Source organism: Archocentrus centrarchus, chromosome 7 (assembly GCF_007364275.1).
Source record: "Archocentrus centrarchus isolate MPI-CPG fArcCen1 chromosome 7, fArcCen1, whole genome shotgun sequence".
NCBI lineage: Eukaryota > Metazoa > Chordata > Actinopteri > Cichliformes > Cichlidae > Archocentrus > Archocentrus centrarchus.
Genome location: NC_044352.1, coordinates 31,489,421 through 31,507,573, shown reverse-complemented (window position 1 = coordinate 31,507,573; position 18,153 = coordinate 31,489,421). Strand labels below are relative to the sequence as shown.

Sequence of the window (18,153 nt, the reverse complement as noted above, 5' to 3'; positions counted from 1 at the left end):
ACCTAACCCACGCATACTTTGAAAATACATCTATACAGGTTAGCAAATAATTCACATCGTCGTTATCACATGCATATTCACGCATGTCAACCAAGTCAGCCTGAAATTGCTTGTCTATGCCGTTCACCAATACTCTGTTTCTGCGAAAGTTTACCCTGGCAGGTTTATGGAGAGTATATGTATCATCTGTCATTAAATATTGTTTCACCTCAGTGTATGTTGGTGGTTTATCAAGCAACTCAACCCCACCATTGTATAATTTATTCACACTAGCCAACCCCGCAGGGTGAGCGTGGTTATGATATATTTTGCGCAGAGCGTTTTCCATGATGAATGCAAAGGTAAAATGAACAGTCTGTATGGAATAACACACGTTTTTATTTCAAACATATGGGTGACAACAACAAATATGCACTGATTATGTTACAACATATGTCTTCCAGACCAATAGTGTTCTATCATTCCTAGATGGGCGTATTTAACAGATGCATCCCCATCTTCACTCATCAGAGGTAAGAATACGTCATTCATAGCCTGCTCAATGTTTGCTGAAGGCAACAATTCAGTTAGAATGATATTTACGGCTGTTGTTAGCTCGTTGCGTGACTCCCACAGGCTGCTGGTGGCACAGAGAAAGAGCCTGACCACCGGGATGAATCTTGGGGTCCACAATATCTTTACAATCTCATCATAATGTGTAGCGAAATAGAAATCTGGGGTTTCCCATATGCATTCATGCTGCATTTGGCTCGGGTGGTTAACGATACATCCGTAACACACCTCTTCTCTATACTTTCGTATAGCACACGTCAGTAGACGAATTGTGGCGATTTTGACGTTTTTCAAACTCTCGTCTGACAGCTCCACTACCCACGGGTGGGGTGGGGATGATGGTGCCCAAGGTGGTGAATCAGGAGGAGGAATGGTCAACATCTGTGTTGGATGTGAAGGTGTAACAGATGAGGCTGTTTTAACGTCTGGAAAAACAAAAAAATCATCATTAGTTATGTATACACCATTAATGTAATGTAATATATATATATATATACAAATCACTAAAAACGTACCATTATTTATTTATTTTTTTATCCCTAGTAGTCTGACAGTCTGATGATTTTCGGCCTACACAAGGCAGAAGGCTCAGCAGTCTTCGTAGTAAGGGTGAAATCATCAAAAACAAGGCGTTTTCTAACGTTCTCATAACCCTTGTTGAGCTTGTCTCTCTTGATAAACGCATCGACTTCCTTAAACATTCGCTGCACAGCTCTCCAATCTGCCCACTGGATAAAAAACAAGTCCTTAAACCAACTCATGTGCTCAGCTTTTGTGGTAGGATACGGGTTTAATCTCCAGCTCTCGACTCCTCTGGATGCAATAACCCTCTCCCTGTCTTCACAAACACTCAAAAAAATAAACTCCTCGGTGGGTCAGTTGTAACGATCAGCCTCCACTCTGTACAACTCAGGCCCTGTTGGTGAATACCACTAGGATGCATACAGCATGTCGGGGAAGCCTGTCTGGTCCAGGTCAGGCCCCACCACGGTGCGAAAAAGTCTCCAGTTTTTAATAGACATATGGTGTGAACCACCAACGCCCCAAATCTCCTCATCCCCACAATTCACACACAGCAGCACCTTACCGTCCCTATATTTAGCTGAATACACGTACCCGTTCACACCCTGGTAATCTGTTTTAAATTCAACCTCTTCATCATGCTTCTTTTTGCGAGGACGCCCATCAATCTGCGCATCTGATGACGTACCTCCGAAGTCGGTCCTGATTCCAAAAGGGTCAGACGGGTTCACTCCGGCAAGTGGGTTGAAGGACGTCATGGCTGTTTAGATGGGTGGTTGGTTGATCGCTATCTGCCGCAAATTCTCTCCGAAGCTGTATATGCCGATGTCCAATTGAAGAAGTGAGGTACATACGATCTTATATACACACCCTATAACTTAAGACACACCCCGCTAGGTGGAGACACACACCATAACCCTTTGATCTGTAGACTGGGATCCTCAGACCTACTGTATGTAAATGAACAGCCCTACTGTTGAGGAGGATATAGGGCTATTATTACATCATAGTATTTTAATTAAGTACTGTCTGTATCATGCACCACAGGTGAGTTTGGATATTAGATTATTTACCTTTGTATTTTTAATTAACCACTGTCTTGTGAGTTTGAACATCTTTGATGTCCGTCTGGGAAAAAGCCCCCTTGTAAGGGGAGACAATGAGATCAGCTGATTTGAACGGATACCGTATACGTCATTATCACACGTCAGCGCAAACAATGCGCAAACACGCACGGACACACGCACGCGCACACGCACCTCACATGCACGCGCAAGGCTTTTTTATCACCTAGGTGTGAAAATCACACCTAGATGTGAAAGGGCCGCATTATTATAACTACTGCCACCCTCTCTATTTTTAAGATTAGGCTTAAAACTTTCCTTTTTGATCCTGCTTATAGTTAGAGCTGGATCAGGGGACCCTGAGCCCTCACTTAGTTATGCTGTTATAGCCCTAGGCTGCTGGACGGTTCCCATAATGCACTGTTTTTTTTCATTCACCTTATTTACATTGTTTATACTTCACTCTGTATTTAATCATTAATTGTTATTAATCTCTGTCTCTCTTCCACAGTGTGTCTTTTGTTCTGTCTCTCTCCCCTCAGCCCAGCCGGTCACAGCAGATGACCCCCCCTCCCTGAGCCTGGTTCTGCTGGAGGTTTCTTCCTGTTAAAGGGAGTTTTTCCTTCCCACTGTCTCCAAGTGCTGCTCATAGGGGGTCGTTTTGACTGTTGGGTTTTCTCTGTATTATTGTAGGGTGTTTACCCACAATACGAAGCGCCTTGAGGCGACTGTTGTGATTTGGTGCTATATAAATAAAATTGAATTGAATTTACCTAACACTAGTGTGTAGTGTCAAAAGTTAACACCATCTATGTGTTAATTTAACAGTGAATAAGGTTCAAAATATATTAACTCAGTGGAAAGTGTTAAATATAGCTGAGCATAGAAATCTGAATTTTTAAAATACTACTGGTAGTCAATGAATAATCCCATTAATAATCCCCAAATTCACTTCCAAAAACAAAAGATGCCACTTGAATTTACAATGAAAACCACACAAGTTGCAGTTTGAATCCACCTGTATTCCAAACAAGCACACCACATAAAACAACCCTGGCTTTGCAATAGCTGCAACAGAAGTCACACAATATGGCAATGTGGCACAATGTATGTTTTTTCACACATTTCATTAGAAAAGTGCTTGTCATAGGGTCTGTAATAAACCAAGGCCTTAACTAGAAAAACAGAAAATGAATCTGCTCTCTCATTGATACAGTATGCATTGAAATGTCTGTGTAGATTCTCAGTCATCCAGGTCATAGTAGTCTCTGGAGCTTGAAAAAGGCGACTGGACTTCTTTTTGTTTCTTGAAGACGTTTCACCTCTCATCCGAAAGGCTTCTTCAGTTCTCAACCAAATGGTGGAGAGACCCAGGTATTTAAACCCCTGTGGGCGTAGTCCCCTGGAGGTGGTTATGACCCTCTATTGATCATGTGCTTGAACACATGTGCCCAGGTGTGAAGGGGGCGTGGGTCATATTTAATCAGTGGTTTCAGTTGAAACCAATTTAGGACTCCGCTCCATTGTTTCCTGTGGCCTATTGAGGTCACTGGAACAAAGGTGTGAATGGGGGTTGAGACGTCTGGGAAGGGAGCTCAGGACAGCACTGTAAGCGGGGGAAAGTTGGTGACGTAATCCACCTCCTCTGTTCAATGATGGTTGTTCACAGTGGACATAGATGGCTTCTTTCACTCCTCTTTCAAACCTCTCTCCACCATTTGGTTGAGAACTGAAGAAGCCTTTCGGATGAGAGGTGAAACGTCTTCAAGAAACAAAAAGAAGTCCAGTCGCCTTTTTCAAGCTCCAGAGAGTATGCATTGAAATGATCATCGAAATAAATAGTGTCCACTCTGCAAGTCAAAATTAAAGCTTACTCATCATGTACGATGATGTTGGTGACTGTTCTGAAAACAGGAATTTCTGTTTTTGTTCCTGTACAAACAAACATGCCAATCTGATATTCGGTTCCATAGTTTTTCACCCAATTAGTGGTTGGCACAGTATGTGCTTACATTAAAAGCAGAACTTAAAACCTCACCTCCGTCCAAGCTCTTAATAATTTCTGTCTTCACTGGACCACACTCAAACCTCTGAAAATTAAATTAAAGTTAAGCATCATAACTGGATAGTTTTATTCAACATTAATGTCTCACTTGTTATAGTTAGAAATTAATCATTAGCTCAGCTGTATTCCTTGATGTTGAAATGTGTTATGCTTGTTTTAACAGCTTATTTTGAATAAAGATTTAAAACTAAACCACAAAAGGAGAAAAAGTTCGTTCTCCGTTTAACAGCTGCTTTTACACAGCTGTGCTTCACACTCACGGTTGCTAGGCGACATGAGCTACGCAGAGGCGACGGCAGCTGATATGAAGGCTAGCTGCTCACTTCCGGCCTTTGTGGTGTTCGTGGGCTGCGAAAGACGTGGGCCGGGTCCTTCGCAGGATGCGGCCCCTAATTTGGACATTGTGCGTCGATATAATCTGTATGCCGGGAACTCGCGCACTGAGAAACGTTCCACGGTGCAAAGTGCGATTAAAATGCGTTAAAATTTTTAACGCGTTAATTTCCCCATAATTAATTAATCGAAAATTAACGCGTTAAAGTCCCACCCCTAATTTAAAGGTAAGGACTGCAAAACAAACTGAGGTACACTAACTTTGTGTAATTCAAAGATTGTGTGAAAATACTGCAGTTTAGTGTGTAATAAACAGGTCAGCTTGTTGTACTGTATTTACAGTAAAGCTCTCTGTTGGTGCACAGAGGCTGTGTTCATGGTCAGAGTTACAGGTTAAATCAGTGCAGCAGAGATGAGTTTGAATCAAAGCTGCTGATGCTGAGATTCATTCACTGAATCCAACATTTCTACAGCCTGTATGCTGTCAGTGTAGGGGATGGAGATCAGCTCAGAGAGCTGTGAAATACTGGTGCCAGGAGAACCACCTCCTGCTCAACGTCAGCAAAACGAAGGAACTGATCGTGGACTTCAGCAGGAAGCAGCAGAGGGACTACCATCCACTTGTCATCAGTGGTGCTGAGGTGGAAAGAGTGGACACTTTCAAATACCTGGGAGTGACCATCTCACAGGACCTGTCCTGGACTCATCACATAAACATCACTGTGAAGAAGGCCAGACAGCGTCTCTACCTCCTCAGGCGGCTGAGAGACTTCAAGCTCCCACTCAAGGTGCTCAGGAACTTTTACACCTGCACCATCGAGAGCATCATGCGTGGGAGCATCACCACCTGGATGGGAAACTGCACCAAGCAGGACTTCATGGCCCTAAAAAGGGTGGTTCGTTCAGCTGAACGGACCATCAGAACCACCCTCCCCAACCTGCAGGACATTTACACCAAGCAGTGCAGGCTGAGGGCCATGAAGATCCTAAAACAGCCCAGCCACCCCGGACACTCTCTCTTCTCCCTGCTCCCATCAGGCCGGCGTTACCACTGCCTGAGGGCTAAGACTGAAAGGTTGAAGAAGAGTTTTTACCCACAAGCCATCCGTCTGCTCAACTCTGAGCCCTAACTGGACCATTATTGCACAATGTAAATATTATAATTTATAATCTATAATTTATAATCTATAATTCCACGTAAAAGTGTGCATAGTGTATAGTATATAGAGTATAGTGTATAGTGTGAATTACTTTTTTTATTTTTATTCTTCTTCTTATTTATATGTGTGTGTATATATGGTTGCAGGTACAAAATACATTTCACTGTGCATTGTACTGTGTATAACTGTGCATGTGACAAATAAACACTATCTTAATCTTAATCTATCTTAATCTTAAAAATACTGGGTTACATCTTTGTGAATTCAGTTCATCCACACAGAGCAGTAAACCTCAGAGCAGCAGCAGCAGCAGGTCAGCTGATCACAGCCTGCACACCAACATCATTTACTGGAGCTCACAATAGAAAGTTGTGATTCTTCTCCCCATGCAGAGCCACTACAGCTGATCTTAGGGTTCCTCCACCTTCTGAATCCCACTGTAACCCCTGAGTATCCTCATGTTTGTGTTTAGGTGGAGGCACAGTCACCCTCTACTATGGAGGACACAGAGAACAGAGCTGTGTTTAAATTCCCTTTCACAGTTTGTGTCCTACAGAACAGATTCAAGCTGAGTACATTTATTAGGACTAAAATTTTGATTGAAATAACCTTTATTATTATTTTATATTATTACAATAATATATAATGAGGTTCAGTTAGCTTTACAGAAAAATATCAGGTAGAAACGTCCTCCAAAGAGTTACTTTTACTTTCTTATTTTGAGTAAATTTCAGAGCCTGTACTTTTTTGCTTTTACTTGAGTAAAGAAGTTGAACCAGTACTTCAACTTTTACCAAAGTATTTTTTAACACAAGTACTTGTACTTCTACTTAAGTACAGAATGTCAGTACTTTTGCCACCTCTGCTGATCTTCACGTTACAAAATACCTTTTAAGCATCATGAAATATGCTCAGCTGTCAGGCTACCTGATAATAAGCAGTAAAGAAGACTTCATCAGTTATTCATTAACCTTAATAGACTTTACACTCACCTGAAACAGGAAGCCAGCTCACTCCGCTTCTGGTACATTTACACACAGGTAAGACGAAATCCAGTATTTCTTTCACTTACAGAGTCGATTAAATCCTTTGTATGATTCTTTATTTCTGCCTGTCACAGACTCCTGAGCTTCAGTTTGGTGGAAAGCGTTAAGATGAGCGACACAGAAGATGACGTAGAGATCTCCTTCCCAGTAAAGGTGACTGCTCGTTTTTGACTGTTCAAATTTTATGACCAACAGTCGAAACTGTTCTAAACCCCAAGCTGAGTTATTCTTTTATTGACCTTTATTTGTATACCTGACAGATGGCAACCTCACATATTCAGATCAAACATACTATGTAAAGTGCTAAAGGAAAGTTCTCATTTTGTAGTAAAAAGTTTTATTTTTGCTATTTAAACAATAAAAACACACACTTTCCATTTGTTTCTTAGTTTCTTGGTCGCGTGGAGGTCGTCCGCCCTGATGGATTACAGATCCTGGAAGAAGCAGCTCAGAACCTGAAGGTGACGCACCAACATATTTAATACACTTAAATGTTACTTTTAGTCATGCTGGTGGCGTTCTCCTTCATTCAAGCAGTCCTCCACCCTCTGTTCCACAATGAAATCATGAGAACTGAGTAGCCTCTGCCTCGCCATGAGTCTGGGTGCGAGGGCCCTCTAATCGCTGATTACAGCTTTAATTGTAATTGTTTTTTTGCCACTTTCAAAGTGTTTTGTACCTCTTTGTACTTGTTTTAAGTCTTCGTAGTTGTTTTTCTCCACGTTGTAGTTTTTCGTGCCACGCTGTAGTTGTTTAAATATCTCTGTAGTTGCTTTGACAGTTTTGTTTGTTGTCATTTCATTCGTTTTTGTGCTACTCTGTAGTTGTTTTGTATCTCTGTAATTATTTTGTGTGTAGTTGTTTTGTACCACTTTGCAGATGCTTTGTTTGCGTTTGTGATTGTTTTGTGTGTTGTTTTGTGCTCCTATGTTGTTATTTTATGTCTCTTTGTGGTTATATTAAGTCTCATAAACCTTTAAGATTTCTATTGCTCATATTCATGGGTGTCCAGAGCTCCTGACCAAATATCTCCAAAGCTACTGTAATGGCTTCCACCAGCCAACCTAACTGTGCTGCTGATAAGTGCTAATTTGTAAACAGTTGTGAACATATTAGTATATTGATGCTAGGGTTAAGCTAATAAAGCCGCCTTGCTGAGCTTTAGCAGCCTGTAGCATGGCTGCAGACAGTCAGACTTGTTTACATTGAGTCCCTTTAAAAATAGTCTTCTATTCCAGCAGGGAATAGCATCTGATTTTTGAATCACGGAACGATTTTTTTTTTAAATAAATGAAACAAATCTATTTTTCTCATTCCTAGACTTCAGATCAACACTCCTCTGAAAAGGCAGCAAAGAAGAGCAAAGTCCATCTCTTTCTGACCCTGAGTGGGATAGACATTTTGGAAAACAAAACCAAGGTGTGTCCTAATTACGGAATAGGTCGTTCTTACAATGGATTAAATTTCCAATATGCTTTAAAAATATTACTTCTCCTTTTTCTCAGTTCCTCTTGTACTCGTGCGACCTCTCCACCATCTCCTTCTGTGCTGTCCTTCAGTCTTCACCCAAAGTATTTGGCTTTGTGGCCAGGCACCCTGCAGCAGACACGTACCACTGTTATCTCTTCCAGAGCACGAAGTTTGTGAGTATTCCCAAGGCAGAGACTAAAGAACTACTTGGACTGGAGATGTTAGGACAGTAGTCCAGAAGACTGATAATGAACAGTGTGGCTACAAATCAATGGCTAAATGACACATTCAGGCTTCTAGCGTCCCACATGTGTGTGTGTGTGTGTGTTTTTTTCTCTGAATCACTTTTCAGGCTCACGTGCTGGTCTCTGTTATTGGGGATGCCTTTCGGGTTTCCAAGAAGGAGGAGACAGCCAGAGGAGGACGAGACATGATAGTTGAGGCACTCCGACATAAGGTCAGTCCTGAGTTGTCTTTTCCATTTCTATTGTGGGTGGGGTACTTTATTTTTCTGTTTCTGTTGCTGCAAAGTGGTTCCCTGTTGACCTTCATGGTGGAATTGTTAGAAGCAGTGTTTCTGAATTTAAATGTTTGCAGTGTTCAGCAGTTCTTTTAAAAAGCTTTAGCCTTTCTCAAATTCTTTTCATATTTTTTCAGAATAAAATGCTGCAAAGAGAGAATGATGAGTTGAAGAGGAGGCTTGCAGAGCTTGATCACTTGTGATTGTATACAATACTGTTGTTGTACACACATATATGTACACATTTATTGTGACAGACTGTTTCTTATTACATTCTACAGAACACTGAAACAAAGATGATGTGTGTAATTGTCTTTTTTTTTTTTTTGACGGATTTAACGTTGAATCCATTGTAGCTGCTTTACCCAAAGTGTGCCAGTAGAGGGCAGCAGCGAGTATCATTCTCACTCAAGCGTGTAGACGCATTCAAATGTTGTTAAAAACATCAGAAATATTGAACTTAATTGTTTCTCTTACACGAAAAAAAAACATGAAACGCTTTGACGTCACGCAAAACACTTTGACATGGGGAATTTGTATAGGTTTAAAGAGCTGTCTTGTAAGAAATACGAGTGGATTTGATTTCAACGGCCAATTGTAGCATATATGTTCATAACTGTACACCGTGTCAATAATGGGTTAAATTAAATAAAAATATCAAGCTAAATGTTGTGATACTTGATTTGTAAAACATGACAAATTTGAATGAAGATTTGCAATCCACTTCAATGCACAATCAATCGCATTTGTTACGTGTTTGCTGTGCATTTGACTGGGGGCGACGGTCACGTGAAGGCAACACAATGTAAACTTTGTTGTGACAGCGAGACAGGGAGTCCCCGGGAGTTTGGTTGGAAAATGTGACTGTGATGCTACCGTCGGCTAGTTTTGTCTAAAAAGTTATTAAACTTTGCCCAGTTATGCTTGCTAAAGTTACGGACGTCTTCCATAGCTCACCACAGAAGCTATCATAGAGCTTGTGTTAGCAGGTTATCCGGCTGGGGGTCGTCGCTCGGAGCTCCGCGGCGTGTTTGACGGTTGCTGCGTGCTAGTCGCGAGCACAGTTATCTGCAAGTTATTTTCTTTACTTTTTGAGGCTCCTTCTCATCCGTCTGCAAACGAGTGGTAGTCAGTGAAACTCTGGCTTTGCCGTCTTAACGCGCAAACACCCGCCATGGGAACGCGGTGGTCTCGCAGCGGCAGCCGCCTGTCGCTCCTCCCCGAGGGGCCAAGCGGGCTGCGGTACACCGAGCGCAGACACTCGGATAACGACTCTTTGGACGGGCTCGTCCGGCGGGAGGACATAGCTCAGTTCCCGTACGTCGAGTTCACCGGCAGAGACAGCATAACTTGTCCGACATGTCAAGGCACTGGACGAATACCTTCAGGTGAGTGGAAGCAGTTGGCAAATGAGCCTTTCTACCTGAGTGTGTTATTATCCAGTGTCTGTGTCTGACACCCGAGCACACTGGAATCTCATTTAACCTGAGAGAGTAAGAGGGAAAAATCCAAAAAGAGATCCTCTGCCACAAAATGTGTTTTTATGTGTAACATCTGGAAGGCCTGGGTTAGAATACCATCTGGAAGGCCTGGGTTCGATTCCACCTTGGCCCAGGCCTCTCCCTCTCTCTGTGTGGAGTTTGCATGTTCTCCCCGTGCTTGCGTGGGTTTCCTCCGGGTACTCCGGTTTCCTCCCACATTCCAAAGACATGCACTTACTGGGGTTAGGTTAATTGGCTAATCTAAATTGCCCATAGGTGTGACTGAGCGCGTGAATGTGAGTGTGAAAGGTTGTCTGTAACTCTGTGTTGGCCCTGCAACAGGCTGGCGACCTGTTCAGGGTGTACCCTGCCTCTCGCCCTATGACAGCTGGGATAGGCTCCAGCCCCCCCGCGACCCTGAACAGGATATGCGGAAGCGAATGGATGGATGGATGGATATTTGCTTTACAGTTTAAATACCAGAAATCACTTTTTGGGACAACACCCATATTTGCCACTGTTGGCCTCTAATCTGTGAAAAACATCTCAAACATATCTCTTTATCAGTCATTTTGAGCCAGGAACAACATTCCTGTCGCAAGGCAGAAGCTGCAAAGTGACTTTTATGTATCCTTAATTCAGGTAAAAACTCTCACTGGCATTAAAAATGAGTTTTTAAGAAAGATCCGGCCAAGAGGGAAGCAGAAACTGGATTAAATATAACATCACAGCTCTATAAAGATATTTTAAGTGGCCAAAGATTACCAGATTGTAATGCAGTCATAAAGATACTTGCAAAACAGGTCATTTCCTTGTTTTATATATAACTCCTTCATAATTCACATTGACTGCAGTCTGCTTACCAACATATGTAAACATCTTACACAACACTGGCCCCAGTGCTGGGCCCAGTTATCAGTTTGGTCCTCCTTTTGTTTAGGGGAATTAAACATTTCAGTCCTTTCAGTTTCGATATGATACAACAGATAAATATGACCATTTTTTTTGCTGATATATCAGTCAACATGGTCAGTAATGGCTTACACTGATATTTTGCTAAAATTGTGTTGGTAATTCTAAATGAGACCAAAAACTCTCTCAGCTAATTATTCAAAGATATTTCCTTTTGCTTTGCAACGGTTTCTGTAGTTTGGTGATGTCAGTGAAAAATGGAAAATGGTGCAATAACCAGATTTTCCGGTGCATTTTTGCACTAATATAAGACTTAAAGTAAGTTTTTCACTGGAGTTTATAACCCTCTGTGAATAACACAGTATATGGACATGAGAAGTATGGGTGCAAACACTAGTTTAGACTCTGAAGATGCTGAAATTGTAAATCAGTAGAAATATGGAGGGCCGCAGCCTTACGGTTATGAGGCTGTTAGGCATCAGAGAGACCAGGAATGGGATAAAGATCAGCAGAAACAACGACCATCACTGATCCTCGCTGCTTCCCGCGCCCGTATGAAAAGCTGCTCCCAAGGGTGAAAGTGAAGCAGCTGCATGTACAGACAGAATCACACCAGCTCGCAGTGCCACACACTCCTGGCTTCTAAATCCCAAATCGGGAATTCAATCATATTCTCAGAAACGTAGTAGGAAGTCCCACTGCTTCACCTGTGCACAACTCACCCAAAAGAGGTCTTAAATACACTGAGCAGGATGAAAATGTTCAGTCTCATAATTGTGTCAGTAATTAGATTCCTGTAGAGCTGCACCAGTGACTCTGTTAGAACAGATGTGCTCTGTTTACAGGCTTTGGTGCGTTTCGAAAAACATCATTTTAAGATGAAATGCTAAACAGCACGTTTGCTCTTGCTCTGCAGAACAAGTGAATGAACTGGTTGCTCTGATTCCATACAGCGACCAAAGGCTGCAGCCCCAAAGAACGTGAGTAACCACAGCTTACTGATACGTTCCTGTGCCTGTTCCCGTTTGTTTCATTCACTCAGTCTGAGTTGCTCTAGGAGGTGAGTACAAGCTCTGGAGAGAACCTTCCCTCTCTGTGTCATAGGAAGCTCTACGTGGGCCTGTCGGTTGTGCTCTGCCTGCTGGTCTCTTCGCTTGTCGTCTTCTTCCTTTTTCCCCGCCTAGTGGTGGTGGTGGACGATGGGATACGCTCGGTGATTGTGCGTTTTGACCGCAACAACACGAAGGTCCTGATGAATATGACGGTAGGTTTCATATTGCAGGTACCAATCTACCCACACAGTTATGGTAAATCATAAGCTCCATATAAAAGTTGGACGTAGCCCCTGCAGGCTCAAGTCTACAGGACAGCAGGTCATGAGAAAAAGACAAAGTTGAGTTTTTCCATCTAGATGTGTCTGAATTGATTGAGTTGAAGGACAATTTTGACATTTCTAAATTGAATCTCTTATTAGAAAATCAGTTTTAGTTGGCTTACGAGTTATAAGTCCAAGCGTTTTCAGGTTCAGCCAAGTAAGCAACACAATGTTCATAACTTTGTCCTCTGTAAACGACCACCATTGATTTGAAATACTCAATATGTCAACATGTGACTGAAATGCTGAGTCGTGGCTTTAATTTGACTGACTAGAATGATGCGTGAACTGTCTGTTTCTGTCACAGTCCCTCGATTCCCTCCAGCAGTTTCATGTCCAGAAGAGGCCCATTTCCATGACAGATTAAGGTGATCAGAGGTCAGGAGATGAACCCGAGTGTTGAATTAGCATTTGTTTGCTGTTCAGAGCCTGACATCTGTCAGTCAGAAGTCCAGGGAGGTGTGGAGTACAAGAGAGGAAATTATGAGGCTGGAAATAGAAACCAGACTTTATCAGGGAGGTAGCAGACTCCAAATCAGCAGTTTGGTGCATTCTATAAACAAACAAACAAACAAAAAAGAATTCACTGGTGAGCTCAACAACATAAAAATGTTGCCTGATTACCTTTGACTCTGTAAATGGAGGGACTGTCTAAAAATGCCTGTAATTCCTGAACCAGATTCTTATTTAACCTCTTGAATTAAAGCTGAAAGACCGCATGTTGATTGCATCCTCTCAAGTACGCTGTGGTGCTGTACAGTTTGATTTCATCTGCTAAATACACACTTGCTTTTTTTTTGGACAGAGCAGCTAAGCTGCACTCTTGATCACATGCAGAAGATGTTACAATGCAATAAATTTAATAGGGTGACTCCAGAGTCTCACGTTACTGTGTGATGATGATGATGATGATGATGTAAAAGTCCAGCCTGTGACTGCTAAAATGTCGTGCCCTTCATCATGATGGCAGTTCTAAACTGTTTGAGGATGTGAAAATGAAGGTGAGCTCATTTCTGCTGTGCGTTGGGTGAGAGCTGTCGGCCTAGTTCAGATGTGTGCACTGAAGCGCTGTGCAGGGGCGCGCTTCCTTTGTGAAACCACTGGCTGGTAACAACGCTGACATTTTTAGGATTTAGTTCAGAAAACACTTTGGTGCTCCTGCTTTTACGACACTCCCTGTCTGACATCCCCAGTCTCTTTAGAAGAAGTGCAGCTGACAGTTACAAAAGCAGGCTGTGTTATTAGGTGTTCTCTTTTTATTCCTCTGCCTTTTTGTTCTTATTTACTCAGAGCACGCTCAACTTCAGCAACCCAAACTTCTTCTCGGTGCACGTGCAGAGCATCACCTCCCAGGTCCTCTACATGCAGACGGTGATCGGGACTCAGCAGCTCTACAACGTCACCACCCTGCTGCCGCTCAGTGAGTGTCAGGTACAGGAACACAAGATTTCATAGTACAAACTCTCAATATGCTTGTGGGGGTGGGGGGTAAATACATTATATAAGCAGGACTGTTTGTCTGTGTGTGTGTGTGTTCCATTATCACTAGATCAAAGTACACCAGCCACACCGCAGCTTTGGTCTCCTTACTGTATGTTGCTGTGTGTCGGCCTGAGAGGAGCGCCTGCAGCTACACTGAAGTTCTCACGAATCCTGACACGTGCAGCTTTGTTGTTATTAAAGAACGTTCTTCATGTTGCACAAATACTGATAGCAGTACTGTTAAGTGCTTATCACTTCTTTAGTAGTACAAGTACAAGTTTAATACTGGTCTTTGGTATCTGTCCTTAGCTGTCCCTGCAAAGTATGCTGTAGGTGTTCCTCCAGCAGGATATGTAGTATCTGTTTGATGGACGGAAAGCCAGCCAGTGGGGCCAAATTGTACCCTTCAACGGGCCAGTTTTGTCCCTCGGGCTGCATGTTTCCCACCCCTGGTTTAAATGGTGCATGTGCACAAACAGCGTTACACTCTTACTGATAAAGCGACGTCATACAAGTTTAAGGCTGGCGATGGTGTTGTTGTTAAGGGCAACAAATCCTTAAAAACACCAAAACAAACAATGAATTGAGCCTATGAACAAGTGTAGTGTTTGTGTCTATGTCTTATAGCTCTATTGAAGACACACCAGTGAGCTGCAGTATTGATCTGAACCACATGGCATGTTTCTTCATTACAGTGACCACACACAGCACATGAAGCAACAGATCTGCGGCTAAAAGTAGATGACAGATTAAAAACATTTCCTCCTTTTTGAATAATGTTTGCTGTTATCTGCCCAGAATTCAGGGGAAATGACTGAGTGCTTCTGGCCTTTTTTTCTCTTGCTTTAAGAGACTTGTGCCTCCAGACGTAAGAGTGGGTCCATGTTGCAGACCTGGAAATTCAGAAGGTGTTGGGAGACAGATTAAGATTAAGATTGTGCTGGTTTTGGTGTTTTAATTGGATTTGTTTACACAGAATTAAAAATAAAAACTATAACTTCAGTTGTTCTAAAGCTGAAACAGTGTAAACAGACCTCAAAGAGCTGCTGTGGTTGCTTCGTTCTGTCGTTTCACTGCTGATATCGGCCTGAATTAACTTCCTGCCCTGCTCTAGGAATCCTTTGAACTGTATTGTTATGCATCATCTCCTGCAGGTGAACTACAGCGTCAGCATGGAGATCGGCAGCAACGCACCATTCGTCTAGTAAGTGTCTGCGTGCCTGAACTTTGACCAAACAGCTTCTAGTGGAAAAAACGTTCCTGTGAATCCCACACGTGAATACCAGTTCAATAATCTGAGCCTTTATGCCTTGTTTTTCCAGCACCTTGTGCACCATGCCCAGCATCAAGGTCCACAACATTCTTGTAGTCATGCAGTAAGTCTGACTTTGTTCCTTTTTCTTGTTACTTCTGTCTCCCATCAACACTTGCAGCGTAAATAATGTACTCCTAATGTATAACATAATAAAATACTACACAGTCACTATGTAAAATGGCACAAACAAAAGACAAAAAAACCCAAACGGTGTGAAAAATAAAGAAACCGGTCAGCAGTTGGTCGAGTAGGAATTGAAACATCTGTTTAAATAAAGCCTTCGTGTAAAAGTTTAGAGGACTGGGTCACTTTACAGAAAATATCTGATTTTCTTTTGTAATAAGCTTAAATAATTATTAAAATTAATAAAAGTTTAAATCAATTCAATATCTAACAGGTAGCCAGCTTAATGTAGCGAGGATGGAAGCAGTGCAGCCTCGTCTCTTTGAATTTGTTAAAGTGAACGAGCTGGTGGCACGAGGTGGACTTCTGTCTGAGGGAATTCCAGTAGTTCAGTCATGATGTGATGAAAGCACAGAGGATTACTAATTTTGCTTAAGAGAAAATATTTCTGGTAGAGAAAGCATGGCTGTACGACTTTGGTGCATCTCATAACAAAGCTCAGTGTCACAGGTCACACCCGGACTACACTTGAGGTTTTCAGTACATTATTTTTCCCGAGTTCAAGCTCAGGTTTGGGGAGCGGAATAAAGAAATCACTGAGCTGAAAGAAGTTGTAGCATTTAACATCAGAGGGACTGAAGAACCTGCAGCTGTCTGCATTAAAGGGCAAATTTACATCATCAATTCTTGGAAATTAGGACCAAGAACTGACTCGTGCTTATCGTCTGTCAGCAGTTAACTGATTGAGATGTGGAAGTGATGTGGTGATGTTTTTTTTTTCACATCTCTGTTCTCTCACCTGTTTCCAGAACCTCAGTGAAAACCTCGTACATGGTGCGAACGTCCCAGAACAGCCTGGAGGCCTATCGCTACATCGACTGCGGTTCCAACAGCACATACCAGCATATGGACCCTCAGGCCTTCTCTGCTGTGAGGGACACAGACCATGGACCACACGGACTATGTTAGTGTACACTTCAGGGTGGACTAACAGCTCTGCTGCAAACAGCAGCAGCAGCAGGGAAATGCCTAATACTGTATTTTTTTTTTTTACACTTGCAAAGAAGAGCTAACATTGACCTGCTGTTATCTTGTGCTAATGCTGGCTCTGGCTCTTTCTTGGAAAACAAGGGGCGTGCCAAGGGAATGTTGTAATAGCCAGTTTGTTAACCGCACAGCGGCAGATACTGTAAGTGGTTATAATGCAGTTGTGAAAACGTATTATGGCCCGTAATTTCAATATTGGCTTTGCTTTAATACCTGACGTTCCTGGACTCAGACACTTTGGTTTTTGTCTTGCCTGACTCCGAGTCCAAGTCCCAAAAGCAGAAGGAATCGGAGTGGAAACGTGACTGAGTCACCAGCAGTGAGTACTCCATGTATCATAAGCAGGACAAAGGTCACAGACAGCGCTTTCTTTAAGGGGAAGTGACCGACGTTCTCAGCGAGGAGGCTTTAATTAACGCTGCAGAGCTCCCTCTGTGTCTGCTGCTGCTGTGATGTTATTAGACATTCCTCAGGATGACTTTAATGACTGTTACACTGTGTTGGCTGAGGACTACTGACTTTTTGTTTTTGGTAGATTTTTCTTTTTTTTAATGGTTTGATAAGTTACTGACTGCTGTCTCCCATCTCTCCACAGCTCAAGCTTTAGCCTTAAGGATTTTCTGTCATTGAAACCTAATGTGTTGTTACTCAGTTCTACTCTCAAAGCTCTTAATGCATTTCCAGTTATGCTACAAAAGTAGTCCCATCCCCACACCCCCATGTAAGTGCAATTAAAAACCAAAAACAATACCTTTAGATAGCTAGAGCTGTTTATTTGAAGTGAGACATTATTTCCATCTTAATATCAAATATATGAAGAGATTTCAGGCTTTTTCAGGGGACGCTGGTTTTTGAGTTGGACATCGTGATGCAGTGGTGCAGCTTAGATGATGGTCATGCCACATACGCAGTAGTGAACAGCGGAAGAATACAGTCTTACAGGAGTGTTCTGAGGTGCCTGAAGGATATTAACTGTCGTGCACACCTTTTAGAGTCTCTTAGCAGGATAACGAGAAGGCTGGAGTCATTTGACTCTCAGCAACTTTGTCCTCGTCCCCAAAATGAAAACGATGTTGGGGTTAGGGTCGCCGTCTGAGGCAGTGGAGGAGCTTCATACGTGCAAGTGATCAGAATGTGACGGTACAGTGTTCCCAGTGAGGCAACCTTAATTAAAGGGGGAAAAAAGTAAAGTTTTTTTTTTTTTTTTTGGAATAAGCCACTAAACTCTGTAGTGTGAAATGAGTGTTTTCTGCCAAATTAGCTGTAACAATTTAGAATTGCTGCAGTGTTTACAGTGCATTTGTCAGACTGATCATGACAGCGTTACACTCAGGTTTCCTTTTACCTGCTTTGTGGCTTTTCGAACTCTCTGCAAAGCAGTGCGGTGCATTATCGCAGAGCCTGGAGGCCTTTAGGCTTCAGAATGGAAACAGTGAGTGAAAGCAGTATGACGGGAATTATGATTTCTTCTTTTAAAGGGACAGATGTTGCAAATTTCTGAAACATTTTTACCATTTTGTTTTAATGCAGCATTTAACTTTAAGTTCCCAAAGATTGACAGTAAAGGGATTTGTGAATAAATAAAATGAATGAACATAAATGCTTGTTTTATTTTTGAACACCATTCACAGTGTAAACCAAATGATTAATGGATGGAGTACACAACAGACCTGAGCTACACGGCCA

General features: G+C 42.2%; 2 protein-coding genes across 5 annotated transcripts; both read left to right on the top strand.

Moving 5' to 3' along the window:
- Positions 1–6,700: 6,700 nt before the first annotated feature.
- LOC115783816 (PTB domain-containing engulfment adapter protein 1) lies at positions 6,701–8,958 on the top strand. The gene is made up of 7 exons (XM_030734824.1): positions 6,701–6,736; positions 6,817–6,895; positions 7,132–7,203; positions 8,063–8,161; positions 8,248–8,385; positions 8,565–8,669; positions 8,870–8,958. Exons 2-7 carry the CDS (start codon positions 6,851–6,853, stop codon positions 8,933–8,935), a joined length of 525 nt encoding a protein of 174 aa, XP_030590684.1. The 5' UTR covers positions 6,701–6,736; positions 6,817–6,850; the 3' UTR covers positions 8,936–8,958.
- Positions 8,959–9,545: 587 nt separating this feature from the next.
- LOC115783117 (transmembrane protein 106C-like) lies at positions 9,546–18,053 on the top strand. 4 transcript variants are annotated; one of them, XR_004020190.1, is made up of 8 exons: positions 9,546–10,120; positions 12,042–12,105; positions 12,230–12,389; positions 13,791–13,920; positions 15,137–15,186; positions 15,305–15,358; positions 16,230–16,998; positions 17,379–18,053. XR_004020190.1 is itself a non-coding variant. In XM_030733773.1 (7 exons), the coding sequence occupies exons 1-7, from the start codon at positions 9,907–9,909 to the stop codon at positions 16,491–16,493; spliced, it is 936 nt and encodes a 311-aa protein (XP_030589633.1). In that variant the 5' UTR covers positions 9,546–9,906; the 3' UTR covers positions 16,494–18,053. The 4 variants fall into 4 exon arrangements, 3 of the variants coding, with proteins under 3 accessions (XP_030589633.1, XP_030589634.1, XP_030589635.1); XM_030733773.1 differs by having other exon boundaries at positions 16,230–18,053; XM_030733774.1 differs by having other exon boundaries at positions 13,791–13,931; positions 16,230–18,053.
- The last annotated feature ends 100 nt before the right edge of the window (positions 18,054–18,153 follow it).

Excerpts from the sequence above, each read along its gene's own strand:
- LOC115783816 (XM_030734824.1), top strand. The coding sequence starts at position 6,851 with ATGAGCGACACAGAAGATGACGTAGAGATCTCCTTCCCAGTAAAG. Across the intron at positions 6,896-7,131 it reads AGATCTCCTTCCCAGTAAAG|TTTCTTGGTCGCGTGGAGGT; the intron begins GTGACTGCTCGT and ends TTTGTTTCTTAG. Across the intron at positions 8,386-8,564 it reads TCTTCCAGAGCACGAAGTTT|GCTCACGTGCTGGTCTCTGT; the intron begins GTGAGTATTCCC and ends ATCACTTTTCAG.
- LOC115783117 (XM_030733773.1), top strand. The coding sequence starts at position 9,907 with ATGGGAACGCGGTGGTCTCGCAGCGGCAGCCGCCTGTCGCTCCTCCCC. Across the intron at positions 12,106-12,229 it reads AGGCTGCAGCCCCAAAGAAC|GAAGCTCTACGTGGGCCTGT; the intron begins GTGAGTAACCAC and ends TCTGTGTCATAG. Across the intron at positions 15,359-16,229 it reads AACATTCTTGTAGTCATGCA|AACCTCAGTGAAAACCTCGT; the intron begins GTAAGTCTGACT and ends ACCTGTTTCCAG.